This window comes from Belonocnema kinseyi, chromosome 3 (genome assembly GCF_010883055.1).
Source record: "Belonocnema kinseyi isolate 2016_QV_RU_SX_M_011 chromosome 3, B_treatae_v1, whole genome shotgun sequence".
In the NCBI taxonomy this organism is placed as follows: domain Eukaryota; kingdom Metazoa; phylum Arthropoda; class Insecta; order Hymenoptera; family Cynipidae; genus Belonocnema; species Belonocnema kinseyi.
Window position 1 is genome coordinate 75,848,276 of NC_046659.1, and position 15,646 is coordinate 75,863,921.

Consider the following 15,646-nt stretch of genomic DNA (forward strand, 5'->3'; position numbering starts at 1 on the left):
CCCACGACTCTCCGGAGATGAACAACTCCCTTGCTAGGCTAGTGTTCACCGCATGGGCCACCGAGACTCTTCCAGAGTGCGAGGCGGGAATCGAACCAGCAAAAGCCGAAGGAGTGGGTCCAAAGCCTACGCTTTAGTCCCCACGACCATCGTCCCACTCAGAATCTTTTTATAGAAGTATACGTTATCTCAAGAGAGCTGTTATATTTACGATACGAGTAATTCAAAGAAAACTGTATTATCATCAGAAATAGTTAGAATCAATCAGTGTCGATATCTTTTTCACCACCGTGAAAATAGAAATCAACCTATCGATCTAGTTAACTCTTCAAATAATAAAAAATACCTAACGTCTTTTTTAGACTTGATGGAAAATAAATTTTGTCAACAACATTTTTTTAATTGATTTTTTTCTGAAAAAACATCTACTCGCATCGGTTTACGGGGAATCGAACCGCAGAACTTCCCAGTGAAGAGACGAGAGTATATTTTTGTTCAGACAAAATTTTATGAAAAAAATTATTTTTTGAAGTTATTTTCCATCTATTTTAAAAATAACCTTAAGTATTTTCTGCTATTTTAAGTGATAATTTGATCAATAGGTTCATTTCTATTTTCACGTTGGTGAAAAAGATATCCAGGCCGATCGATGGTAACTATCTCTGATAATAAAACAGACTCGTCTAAGCAAAAAAAGTGTATCAATACAGTGGCGAAATCTGTAACCCGCAGATCAATACCTTATCTTTGCGTTATTCATAGGAAAAATTAAATCTGTATCAATTAAAATACTTAATTATTATGTCTTCTGAAAAATTTTACGTGCGTCAACATATCCTACCTGAATAGTTATGCGTTACGCACTATCCTTTTGATATGTTTGCAAATTAAACATAACTTTCTGAAAATCAGCATCGAAAGCTATAAATAAATGCAATGTTCAAAATTCATTCAAATAATCAAAATTTTACTTACTAAACACACAATGTTTAACATTACGATAATCTGCCATCAGAATGACTTTCCACGCCATACTACATTATCCGATTAAATTTAATAGTATTAGATTAGATAAAAAACACTTAAAACAAACTTTATACCTCGACAATCAAAAAACTCTCTTAAATAAACTAATTTGTAACTATTTCAAATTGCATCAATAAATGTATATAGTGAACTTAAACTCATCAGTCGATCATAATACGCTTTTTTTTTTATTCCCAAATTACTTCCAGCACAGTTTTTGATTCAGCAATATATTTCCTCAGTGTACGCTTTATATTTTGCAACCAACTGTAGCAATGTTTAATGAAATGAAATGACGTACGTGCTGTGAAACAGTGAAAATACAGAGGTGTTTCCAGTGATATGAAATTGCGTGATGCCACCGCGTGAACGAAATGCCCGTCGTGTTTCCGCCACGTGACATTCATACGTGGATTAAAGCTGCCTGTTCGGAGCTTTCGAAACCAAGAGCCCAGCTACCCGCCCACATCTCACAACCGCACACAGTTCGGCTTGGTTCCACCTAATGTGCCTCTATATGCAGACTGTGGGTAACGGCACATATTTCTGAAACTGAAGCTGCCTTCCACAATCCACAATCCACATCCACGACATATTCAAGGGAAAACGTATTCTCTATGGATCCTATTGCACACTCACGGTGTTTCACAGATATTATAGACACCCAGCATTTATATTTGCCAGAGTTTTCTGTTTTGCATACAGATAAATTATTATCATAATTATTCTTTATTTTAATTTTTAATTTAGGTAGATTCCAGACGAGTCTCGCACAAATCAAATCCTTACATTATGAACTTTTTATTAACTTTGCCTACTATTGTTTATTGTTTTTAGTGGAGAAAATATAGATTGCCAATAATTTAAATTAAAGTTTTTTAAAAAATGTATTGAATTTTTTCTATTTCGAATTGTGTTTCATTACGACACGAGGTTTTTATTTCGACGAAAAAGTCATTGACTTAAATCTATTAAGGTTACATAATAAAGACTATGTAAAAGGATCACCGTTACATTTTTATTTTTGTAAAAAGAATGTTATTTTTTTTATTAAAATTACTTACAATCTTTTAAGATAAGATGAAACCTTATAGGTCCTATAAAATACTTCCAAATCTTCAAAAAATTTTCAGAACTGTACGAAATTTTTTTTAATAATACCTCAGGATTAATAAAATTATTAGAAATTTCTTGACATGACATTTTTCAACTCTCCTAAAAAATCCTTGTAGTCTTTTAAAAAAACACTAAAATCGAGCTTTAAATCTCACGAAACCTCTTCAAAAATCTGTGAAATTCTGTAAAAATCTCCTTTAAAATTTGTATTTATATACTTTAAAACTATTTCAAAGATATAGTAACAATATATTTAAAAAGATAAAAAAATCTTCCTGAAATCCGATTCTTAAATGTGTAAATTATTTTTAATATGCATGTTATTTGATTATTTTTCTAAAATATGCGGCTTGATAGATCATAACACATTATTATAATAATAATTATTATAATAGGAGTATGAATGAGACCTTTTCATCAACAGGAATCCATAATGAGAAACTTGTTTTCTTTATGTATAAGATATGAGACATAACCACAAATACAATACAAAAAATAAACTCACGATATAAAAAACAAAGAGGATTATACAATCGAAAATCATATTTAGGAACCTAAATTATTAATAAATGAATTATATAATTGAATGAAAATACACATTTTACTCTGAATGTTATTTTTTGAGCTCTCTATGTCTACTTTAATATTTTAAGATAGTACTTATGACATTTGTTTATTTACGAATGTAAATTTTGACATTGACAATGCAGTTAATCGAAATTTACGATCTTTTGAGAATCTCGCTTTTATGAGACGAGATGAGATTAAAAAAAAAATACGAGAGCTTTTCTCGCTGCTGCTCATTTTTCGTATTTCTCGCTCAAATTCTGCACTAATTTTGAAAGTCTTTTGAGTCTCTGACAATCGGATTGCACTGCTTTACTCTGCCGCTAATTTCAATTTCCAAAAAATGCCTGCTCTAATTTTCCTTATACTTTTATTTCATGCTGTAAAATATCCTTTTATGGAAAATATAATGAAACTGATGTTCTTTACATAAATTTATTTAAATAATAATGGCTACACGAGCTTTATTTTTTACTTTTTGCTTGAAATGTACTTTTTCGCACTATTTACTTGATTTTTTTATATTTAAGTATCACATATAGCGTTTGAAAATCTTTCTACTGAAAAATAACATTTTTAATTTGTCATATTGAGTTTAAAATTGATTTTGATAGATTTTCAGCATTACCATTAATTAGGGGGCATTTTTGTGATTCTAGGATCCACTATGTTGATGCAATTACTTTTCAATTTGAACATGTTTTTTAATAAATATTTATACTTTGAGCAATAATAATAAGCAAAAAATTTGAAAAATAACTTTTTCGACTGAGATTTTTTTTAATGTACTAAAAATTATTTTTTGATTTATAACAAGAAAATAGTCAGGATAAATTTTTTCAAATTTACTAAAGTATAAAATTCATAACTTAAAAAATTCTAAAATATAAATATTTTTGGAAGTTTATGATATTACTGAATTTTACAATGGCAGACATAAAATATCTGATATTGTAAATTTGTTGATATAAGGGAATTTTCAAATCCAAGAAATTAATAAGTTTCCAAATAATAATAAATAAAAATCCGGGATTCGATCCATGAGGCGGTACCTCTGGAAATTTTTCTATGTACATTTACCGAGGTTCTGGTGATTCGGAACCCACCTTCAGCTGTAGGTCCCCCCATCGTGCACTTGACTGCAACCCAGTCCGTCAATAATGGGGTAAAAACCAGGCTTTGCCCAATATGTCGGGCAGAGTGCTCTTATTAGATTACTTGATTGCATTATGAAAATGCGTCCGTGACTGATGATATATAACGGGACAGCCCCTAGCAAAATAATAAAATAAAAAATCGAACTCTAACCAAAAATGCCTTCGACATGTTGGGTAGTAACGATATTAAGCATGTGACAACATTTCAACATAGAAATGTTTTTATAATAATAATAATAAATAATAAAAATAAATATAGAAAAATAGTAATAAATAAAACAATTTTATTTTATCTATATGTTTCAGATTTTTCTACAAATGAACATTTTGAAGTAAATAATAAATAAATGTAAAAAAATCAGGGTGAGACAATTTTTGGAAATCGATTTGAAAATTTTTTGTAATAACATGAAATATAAAAAGCGAGTTTCAGTGAATTGGATTGAAGTCAAGCTGAGCGATATAGCTTTCAGTGACTTAGTGCAATTTGTGTTTTAGAGACTACAAAACACTGTAAAATAGAAAAAGGGACAATAACTTTCACAACGATTTTTTTTGAAGTGTAATCTTCAGTCATTCATTTTTTCTACGAAGCAAATAAGTAACCGAAGTCAAGAAAAAAATCTAAAATGTAAAGGTCTGGTTTCTGTGAGTACGGCTTGGATTTCTCTTTCAGCATTTCAAAATATCATTTGGTTTTATACTCGTAGTATGATACATTCATACAGAAGGTTATCGGAAATTTGTATACAAAATAATATTTATAAATAATGATCTTTATTTACTACTATTTTAAATTAAAATTGATGAATCGATTGTTAGCTATAGATATAACAGAATCTTTGTGAGTATAAAATAACAAATTTTAGCCTGCATTATGAATAGTTTAATTTATTATTTTCAAGTTTGATCCTTCACTGGCAATGCAAAATACTGAAATTACTTATTGATTATTGTTTTTCATAACTCATCGTTGCTGATATTAAAGATATTGCATATTATCTAGCAGTTTTCCATTTCAACTTTTTGACAGGAGCGTTACCAACATTTCTGTTACTTTTTCATTCATTATTTTTGCCTAGGACATAAAATGGTTATTCTTTTGGCAATTATCCATTTATCTCTTTTGTTCTTGGTAGCTTCATCTAAGGAAATTAAAAAATCAAATCTTTTCTTCTCGTGATTAGTGGATCGGATTATCCGTGTGCAGAAGGTAAGCGTAAGCCATACCTACATGTCCAGTCAACTTTAAGCTGTATCAGTTTATCAGCCCTAAAATCCCAAACAATGCATGAATGTACACGAACTTCCGCGTAAACACGTCCATCCCCGAACCTACAAGATAATGCATACAACATTTCGTTCGCGATAAATTGCCACTTCAACCATGTACATTGTCTCAGTTTGCTCGACAAACAATGTAATTCAAGTCTCTTGTCATGGGAGTCGTGATAAGACATTTCCAATATTGTCGTGTTAATTTATTTCTCAAAACTACACAATTTCATATATTTTTTAATATGTCTTATTTCTTTTAGTTTTACAATTTGATGAAAATAGAGCATCAATATTAATTTGTCGAGATAAAAAAGTTGGGATTATTCAATAAACATTTTTTTCTCATAATTTTCAAGTAAAGTTCAATTTTTTTGCATCGAAACAAAGAAAAGGTCAAGAAAGATATCATGATAACAATTTCCAATGTTGTGGCTAAATCTTTATATGTGATGAGATTTAATATTATTTAAAGCCCAAAATTGAAGCCATAAAATTATTGAAAAACGCCATCCGTTTAAGAAAGATATTTAGGGAAATTTTGCTAGATGGGTCTTACTCATAATTAACGAAATTTGTTTCAATATATAGTAAACTAAAAATAAGTGAGGCGCAAAAATGAGTTCCTTTTGATATATCAAAATAATGATTATTTATCATCAAATTCCGCACAGAAAGCTAATTAACATGTTGTAACTCAACAATTAAGAGCAAGTTTAATTTTCTCTTTAGACGTATCATAGCAATTATTTTTAAATACAAACCTGACATAAAGTCAGGTTGTTTACATTCTTTTTAAAGAATTAAATTGATCCCAGATAATTTTTTAAAAATACAGGTTAATTAAAAAAACTAAAGTTAATTTACCTGAGTTCACTTGAAAAGAAATGAAGCAGATTTAAAAAAACTCAAGTAGTAGTATAACTGAGACCTAACATGCATGTAAAATATAGTGGTCAGCTTCGAATTCAACACAAAAAGTCCTCGGAAATTACTAATCCCATTCGCATAAATGTTTGCTTTCTTCGAACAATTTTCCTCCTTTCATTCAGGCTAATTTTGTTATTCAATGGCATCGACATTTTTGCGAAAACATGATTCTTTTGTATTTTGTAAACAGAATTTTTTAAAATGATTATCTATCTTAAATTACATTTATAAATAAATTTCTAAATTCGAACGTGTGAATATACTGAAAGCCTGACACTGAATAATTGAAACTTCTTCAGCTCTCTAATTTTTTCGAAACGGATGTAGAGGTAAATTTATTCAAAAATACAAATCCATTCAATTACTTGAATTCCGTCGTTTTTCTGTATTGCGAGTGTAATATTCATAGTGTGTAAAAATATTCTGAAACAAAAAGAAAAGCATTTCCGGCATGGATTGGAGGCGATGAACCCCGGTTAAATTAGCGAGAGGCCAGTCGTGCCAACCACACAGGGATGGTTCGATCCCCTGGAGCATTCGACTGGCGCAAAATTCACTAGGCGATGGAACACTGGCAGAACGATTCGCTTGAATAAAAGATCGCTTTGCGAGTATCTGCTCCATGAGTAGGAGAGTGCTATTGCTGAAGAGAGATAGAGGGATAACATACAATGGACAAAGGTATGCGAGAGAGGAAAAGAGAAAATGAAAGAGGATAAAAAAGAGGAGAGAGTGAGAGAGAAAATAAGACTGGTTCAAAGCAAAAAATCTCATGACTTGTATCGTGTATTGGTTAATTCATAGGAAGCTCCGCTGGGATTGCTGCTGCAAACAAAATAAAAAGGCCTATCAGAAATCCCGCTAGTGGCTTTCTTTTACCTCATGAGTTAAAAATTTCTGTTTATGCTTGCTTATCATGAATAGAATTTCTATCAGGCGCTGTTTTTTTTCTAATTCTGAATTTTTTGTGTCAATGTTCTAGTGTAATATTCATTTGTAACATTAGATTAAAGAAATTAAAATGATGATGGGAACAGTGGTATGGTCAGCTTGTGCTTTAGAATTTACTCAAAATATATATGTTAGTTAATGAGAATTCAAGTGAATTCCAAAAATTCAAAATAATTCCAAAGAACACAAAAGAATTTAAGATAAGTTATTAAAAATTCTAGGTAACTTTTAGTTACATTTTATGAATTCTAATGATACTTCCTGAAATCCTTAAAACTGTTTCAATATTTTTTTCGCATTCCTTAAATACATTAAAATCATTGAAAGCCTCTACAATTTTTTAATCTCTTGAGTAAGTTATGGAATTTTTTAAAAATACAATAAAATATTTAAAATCCTTTAATGTCTGTTGAAGCTTTTTCAAACAAAAAATTCCTTAAAATTCTTAAATATACCATCAAATCCTTTTAATCTTTTTTAATTTCTTTACATTATTAAAATATATTTAAAATTCCTTGGAATATTTTAACATACCTTATTTTTAATCTTTTGAAGTCTTGAAATTTGTGGAAAATTCTTAAAACTTTGATAAATTCCTCGGATTTTTTTATAATAATCTATAATCCTTATAATGATTAAAAATTATGGAAGTTTGTTTAAAAATGTTACAAATCTTTTAAAATACTCTAAAAATATTTCCAACAAAATTTCGAGAAAAATAAAAAAATATGAAAATAAATTAATAATTTTAATATGATACATTATTGTAATAAAATCAAGTAATTTGTATAGGTTAATTTATTAAATGAAAATTTGCTAAAGTCATGAATGTCCTTTGACCAAAAAAGTGACTGAAATTGATGGTGTAGTACTTCCCATTATTCTTGACAGTTACTTAAAGTGCTTCTTACAAAAAATTCTCTGACTTTGGTCATTTTGATAAAAGTCCTTGACTTTTTCCTAATTTTCAGATTTTCCCAGGCTTACGAAGAGCCTCAACTTACTCTCGAACAAATACTAATATAATAAGCATTATTTATCTGCATAAAATATTTAGAATATTTGCTTCATTTTTGCCTTGTTGGGAACTGATCCTGAAATGGAAACAATAACAGACAAGTTGAGATAAGAGCTGGGAATTTCGAAATGGTTAAAAATAAAATATGTGCCGACGCTTACCAGAAGTTTCAACGATGAGAATGTATCGTAAAATTTTTTCCCGTTATCGTTTATGGTCGCGACTACCACAAGGCAAGTTTTTGCACGTATCTCCGGACTCACTTTCCTTTCTTTTTCCCTGCCGTTCGCACTTATCCGGGAAAAATGGTACCGTATGTTTGATTGCTGCAACCTTCTCGCGCATTCTCTGTTCATGTTTTTACGCTTCTCCACACTGACACTCCTCGACTTTTATGCTTCGAAGTGCAATTGCAATGTGTTAATAGCAACGGGATGAATCAACCCTTGTTCTGTACAGCCTAAGAGATTGCCGGAAGAGTCATTTCTTTTTTTAAATATTATCACCTAGGCTGGATGTAAATATCTACGAAAGCTTTATCTTACATTTTTTTCTTCAAGATTTCCAACACTTGTAACTTAAAATCACAAAAATGGGTTGGGGCTCGCCTTGATGAGTCTGCGATTACATTTAGTTTGTTTATTTATAATTACAACGAGAAATTTTTGAATTATATTTATTTAAAAGCATTATTAGTATTTCACTTTATTTTACAAACTTAGGAGGAGGTGCACCTTCTCCCCACAGTTAAAAATTTAAAATTTTTAATTATATTTAATTATATTCTTTTCCATTCTAATCACATGATTATTTAGCATTTCTTTGAACAAAAAAGTGTGTCTGCGTAGTCTGTAGAACGATTTTCAAATAGTGCTTGTACGGAATTAATGTGGGTGGCTTTCTCATGTCAAAATTGTAATTAACAGAGGTCTACTCACCACAAGCGCCCTGATGTTTCACCCTATTGTTTTTCCTATTGTGACAACTTGTCTGTCGCAGATGACACTGGTTCGTGTATGTCACCTCGTCGTTACCACAAACAGGTTCAAGCGTCGAAGCACAATCCGTTGGACAAAGACACGATGCCCGACCACTCTCGGATACGACACAACTCGCCCCCCAGGCACAAAATGTCTTCTCGCAGGGTTCTGAAAGAAAAAAGAAAATTTCATGTCAACAAATGCATTGCGATTACTGCACACATGTTTTGCGTTGCTACTGCATAATTTTATAAAATTATACAAAACTAGAACCACAAACGTAATCAGGTCTGTTGTGATTTGGAAAAACACCGTTAAATGCATTTCCGACAAGTCTCTTAAGCCTCCTACCGTTAATTGCTTTCAGTGTAGGTAGGGTTTTTCAACGATTGTTAAAATTTAAGTTCAAATTTTAATTGTAAGGAATTTTTTAATAGGTGTCAAACCTTTCTTTTTGTTCCAGTCCAATCCAATCGTAATTGAAGTGGGAACATAGAAAAGGTGAGGGATAGTATTAAAGATCAAGATTTAATATTCTATTTAAAGAATCAGTAGCGCAGGCCATTAATTGTTTTAATAATTTAGAATGAGTTAAAGTAAACCATCAAAACGAAGACTACAATAGTATAGGTCAATGTATAGTCTTTCAATAAGAGGATCAGTAGTACAAGTTAACATGTAGTCTTCGAGTTAGAGGATCAGTAATGAAGATCTTTCAATCACCAGAAAATTGAACATGAGTTCGTGAATGAGTGAAAAGGATGACCAAAGTAGTAGAGGTCAACGTATATTTAACAAGTTACAGGATCAATAGTGAAGGACTTTCAGTCGTCAGAAAATTAAAAATGGGTTATTGAGCATCTTAAGAAAATGTGCCCAGTAATACAGGTCAACGTATAGTCTTCCTGTTAGAGAATCAATAGTACATGCCATTTAGTCAACTGAAATATGAGGGGGGCGAAGGAGAGTCATCAAAAGATAAGGGTAGAAGTTCGCTTCAACATACTCTTGCCGTTAGAGGATTAGCGGGAAAGGCCTCTTGTTGGCCAGAAAATTAGGGATGGGTTAAGGAGAATCTTTAAAAGAGTAGAGCAGCAGTACAGGTCAATTTATAGTTTTTCAATTAAAGGATCAGTAGTACAGGTCAAAGTACCACTTTATAGTTATAGGTTCATTAGTGAAGGGCTTTTAATGTTAAAATAATTACAACTGAATTAATCAGCGTTTCAAAAAGATTAGGCCTGTAATACAGGTCTAGGTATAGTCTTCCTGCGAGAGAATTAAAAATACAGGCCATTTAGTATTTAGGAATTATAGAGGGGTTGAGATGAGTCATAAAAAGATGAGGGCACAAGTTCACTTTAACATATAGTTTTACAATTTAAAAATCAGGAGTAAAGCATGGGACAATGGGTGTTTAAAAAAAATTAAGGTAGTAATACAGGTCAACGTATGGTCTTCCTATTACAGGATCTACAGTAGATGCCATGTCATCGTCGGAAAATTAGAGACAGGGTAAGGAGAGTCATAAAAAGATAAAGGCAGAAGTCCACTTCAACAAATAGATTTGCAGTTAGAGGATTCCCAGTAAAGGCCTTCAATAGTCAGAAAGTTAGGGCTGAGTTAAGGTGAATCCTATATAAAGTAGGTCAGTAGTACAGGTCAACGCATAGCCTTCCAATTTGATGACCAGTTATATAGACCAATTGTACGACACAAAATAAGAATTAAGGAAAGTAATTAAACGATTAGGACAGTAGTATGAAGAATCAGTAGTGCAGACCATTTAATTGTCAAAAAATAGAAGATGAAGTCAGAGGAGTATTGAAAATTTGACAGCAGTAGTACAGGTGAATGTATACTCTTTCAAGTAGATGATTAGTCATTCAGTTCACTCAATCATGAAGAAATTAGAGACATTAGGAAATTAGAGACTTGGCCATCGACTAGTTGGAATATTGTAGATGACTTCGGGAGAGTAGTAAAAGTAGTAAAGTAAAGCTAGTAATAAAAGTAGTATTGGTCGATTTATAGTTGCCCGATTAGAGGCTTTGTGGAAGATGGCGATTTTAGTATTATTGGTCAATGCCTATTCAATCATGTATATCAGAACTATCGTTTGAAGTGGGCAACCATTTAAGAAGCAGTAATATAGGTCAATGTTAATTCAGGAATTCTGAGAAATAGAGAGCATGTCAATGCTCACTCAGTCAAGTGATCTATTCCAATCAATATTTGAAATTAAGTATGAAATAGAATTAATTGTTTAATTATAAGAAGATGTAAAAGCAAGTATGAAATATCGAGGTTGCTTTTAACAGTCTTTAATTTTAACATGAAAGAATACAACCTGAAATAAAAAGAGCAAATGTTGATTGCTTGTAGGAAGATTAGAAAGAAACATAAAAAATGTCTACCTGCGGCACTTTAAAAGCGCTTAATGATTACTTCTAAGGGACGGTAAAGCTTTCTTGTCTTTCAGCGACGAATTTTGAACATGCAAAGTAGTAAGTGCAGGCACTGTATCGCTCGAATCTCAGAATGTACACTCTCTCGGTTTTGTGCGGTTTTCAAGAAATGGGGTTAGTTTCCTGCCTGTCGACCATCCGATACAATCGCTGCGGTGAGCACCATATATCACGCGGTTTATAACAGGAGTGTAGAGGCATTTTACAACGTTACGGGTAAACAGGGCTGCGTTAAGTAGTAAAGCTGAAATCCTCTCTATCGTCCTCCAAGTAGTCCAGTTTAAAGTACTCCGCACCCTACACCAAGCTTTTTTGTATTTTGGATCAATATTAAAGATCACGCAATGAAGGGATTGAAGAAACAACTTTCTTTCAATTTAATTAAGTCTTATTAAATACTAGCAATGATATGCGCGCTACAGCACACGGAAAATACTGAATTCCTTACAGACGCTTGGAAAATTGGTAAGCTGACTCAACAATATCCATTTTTTAATGCTCGGGGATTTTACTTTAGTTATTATATAGTGAAAATCTTCAAATTTAAATATGTATCACTATTAAATTCTGGGAACTCCCCGTATTTAAAAAACTTCAAATAAATGCAAAGAATTTAGAATTGGAGTAATTCACAGATTTCAGAAGATTCAGAATATTTTGTAGATGCAGAGGAATTTAGATGAATAGGCAGAATTCAGGGGTTTGGAAGAATTCAGAACCATTAAAAAATATCGATAATATAAAGAATTTCAGGCATTTTCACAATTCCTTAAATAACATGAATTCCTTAATTTTCAAGGACTTCAAATCAATGCAATTAATTCAGAAGATTTCGTAAGAATTGGCGAAATTCAGGGTTTTAGAAAAATCTGAATGTTTAAGGAATGCAGAGGAATTCAGTTAAATATAAGGAATTTAGGAATTAAAAATAACTGAAAGCATTAAAAAAATTTAGATAATTTCAGAAACTTTCTCAATTCATCAAATACTCTGAATTTAGGGAATTTAGGAATTTTAAGGAATTCATGAAATTCAAAGAATTTACGTCATTTTAGGATAAATAGACAATTTAGAAAATTTATATTGCCAAAGGAATTCAGAAAATTGAGAAGATGTTAAGGATTTGAGAGCTTTAGAGGAATTCAATAAATTTACGAAATCAAAGGAATTGATAGAATTCAGTGAATTCAAGGATTTCGTATTGTTCAAGAAATTCTGAGAATTCTGCGAATATTAAAGGAATTTGGTCAATTTAGTGAATTCAAATAACTTGAGGAATTCATTATATTTAAGGATTTCAGAAAAAGCAAGGAATTCCAATAATTTCAAGGATCTTTAAGCATTGGGAGAGTCTGAAGAATTTAAAGAATTCAAGGAATTCAAGGAATTCAAAATATTCACGGAATTCAAAGAATTTTACTTATATAAAAGCATATACGCATACGAAGGAATTCAAAGAATTCCATCAATTTTAGGTAATTGAGAGAATCGAAGGAAATCCTTGAATTAAAGAAGTTAAAGGAGTTCAGAAATGTCAGGAGAATACAAGGTATTTAAAAAATCCAAATAATTTCAGGAATTCAATACATGCAAAGAAATCAGGGTATGCCAGAATTAAAGGACTTCAGAGATATCAGAAAATATCACGGATTTCAAAGCATGCGAGTAATTGAAGGATTACAGAGAATTTAAGGAATTTCAGGTATTCCGAACATTAGAAGAATTTACGGAATTCTGAATATTCCAGGATTTAAGAGAATTGAATGAATTCCGAGATTTTAAAGAATTTAAAAAAACTAGAAAATTTGTATTGCTTTAAATATTAAACTCTCAATTTTGAGGAAAGAAATAATAGTTTTTAATTTTGAATATTTATGAAATAAACTAAAAAAATTAAATTAGAAAATTGTAATTCTAATTGATTTTGACAATTTAATTATTTTAACTGAAATTAATATCAGAAGTAAAAAACCGTAAAGGATTTTTCTTAAATCGTAGTATTGCAAGTCACAGAAAAAGAAAAAATAAACCTATGAACTCATTAATCAAACATTAATATTTTCTTTTCCTTTTCATTTGTGACATCGTTTCTGAACTTCAGATAATAAAAAAAAAACAATCAAAATATCGGTAATAGAAACTAACTTATTGGCCGAAAGAATAAAATAATGGAGAAGAATTGGAAGACCCTAAAAAATCTGGTATCTTAATACATGCTCATTTTCCAAATCGATTTATCACAAGACTAAATCTCTTGTCAGACAAATCTGTGAGGGAGAAAATCTCTATAGACAAGGTTCACGTAAAGGGGTGATTTGTGAAAAAGATAGTTCTTCCGTGGCAAAGGAGAGAAACAAAGAAATGGGATGCAAAGAAAACGATAAAGTTAGAGGATAGTCTTGTCTGTTCTCCCCCTTTTTTATCCCCCACCCTTAGATATTTCTTTACAAATGGCGTGCGATGACCTTTGGTAGAATAGGGATAAAAAAAGCTTAAAGAATGCAAAAAAGAATGAACTAACTGTCAGAAAAAGGAGAGGTTTCCTTTATGCGACGAAAGCAATTGGAGTGAACTCGGTCTTCGAACCGAGCAATTTTTTTCTGGGATCAACTCGTCCACTATATTAATGACGTGGGCCGCACTGATTATCCTGTGAGACTACCGAAACTTCTCCGATCAAGTGCCTTTAACATTCAATCGATTTTTCCAGCACAATCTATTGCATCCACGAAGCTGCAGCAAAGAAGAAACGACTCAAAGTCGAGTTTCAGGATGAAAAGCAGCCAGGAGAATGACCAGAAGTACCAAGGGGAAAGGGAAATAAGATTTATATCTTTGCCCCAACGAGGCATCGCTAAAGAAAAGAAGATGAAGAATATTAGCGATTGACTGCAACATCTTCCGTATCATTTATAAATGAAGGAAAAAATCTTCAGTTTGGTCTTATATATGTAGTTTTTATTCTTACTACATGATATTTTTTTCTATACTTCCAAGTTTTATCAGAAAAGGGTCGTGTATAAATTACACAAAGATTCTTCAGTGGATCTAGTGCTTACTGTTGAACCTAAAAAATTAAATGTACAACAATTTTATATTACTTTATCGATAATTGCAGGATTACTTGTTATTTACCCAACACATATAACAAATATAAAATATAAACACCGTTAATTAAGTCAAAACTTGTGCAACGGAAAGTTAACAATATTTTCTAAACATTTCCAGTTTCGTAGCGTCCAATTTTTAAAGTATAATAATGAACTTCAATTTTTATTTGAAATACTTTATATTCTTAATCTATCAATTTTCAAAGTTCCTATTTGAATGTCACAGGCTCCACAGTCTATCCGCTTTTTATTGTTTTTCCACTTGAATGCGAATTGAATCAATACAACCTACTGAGAAAATTTAATTATTTCTGGATTGTATTTCACTTTTTGTTTGTTATGAAGTCTGCTATTAAATTTCTAATTAGAAATTCCCATTTTATTTTTTTGTAGAAAGATAATTTTTTCCTCTTAAAAATTCAACATTTTGATCAGTCTTTTTTTCTTGTTGACTGAAAGTTTTTTTTTTCTTTAAAAATTCAACTCTGTTTGAAAATTCGTCTTTTCGATTTTAAAATTCATAAATTTTGTAAAAAAATTTGCCTCATTGGGTAAAATATAAATTTGTTGTATTAAATAAATTTTGTTTCTTTTAATAATACAAAATATCCCTGCGTGTATATGTAGCACTCTGGTCTAGGGAATCGTTAATCACACTGGAAATAATTTAATAAGTTCAAACCAGGTATATTTAAAAAAATAAATGAACTTTATATAATGTGAAATATTATTTAAAAACTAACAGTTAAAACAAATAAGCAAGAAAATATTACTTTCCTCAAGGAGGATCTGAAATTCTGAATGAAAAACAAATCACGCGACGAAATATTTTAGAAAGGAAAAGCTCGTATTATACGAGAGCTTTATTGTGAACAAAGGAACATTCTCATGCAAGGTGAGATATATGACAATTTTACAACGCCTGCTCGATCCGCAAAGTACGTTACTTACATAGTAACGATCTCAGCAGTAAATAAGAAAGTGTGGAGTATAAAAATCCTATTCACATCTTCTTCCCTAGCCTTCTTTTCATTCTACTTTCCTTGTC

General features: G+C 31.1%; 1 protein-coding gene across 1 annotated transcript in view; it reads right to left on the bottom strand.

The window, feature by feature from the left end:
- Positions 1-15,646, bottom strand: part of LOC117169543 (agrin-like) — an 818,564-nt gene that overhangs the window by 228,713 nt on the left and 574,205 nt on the right. Inside the window, exon 4 of the mRNA XM_033355964.1 lies at positions 8,979-9,188. Within this exon, the coding sequence (XP_033211855.1) occupies positions 8,979-9,188 (210 nt within the window). The remainder of the gene's footprint in view (positions 1-8,978; positions 9,189-15,646) is intronic.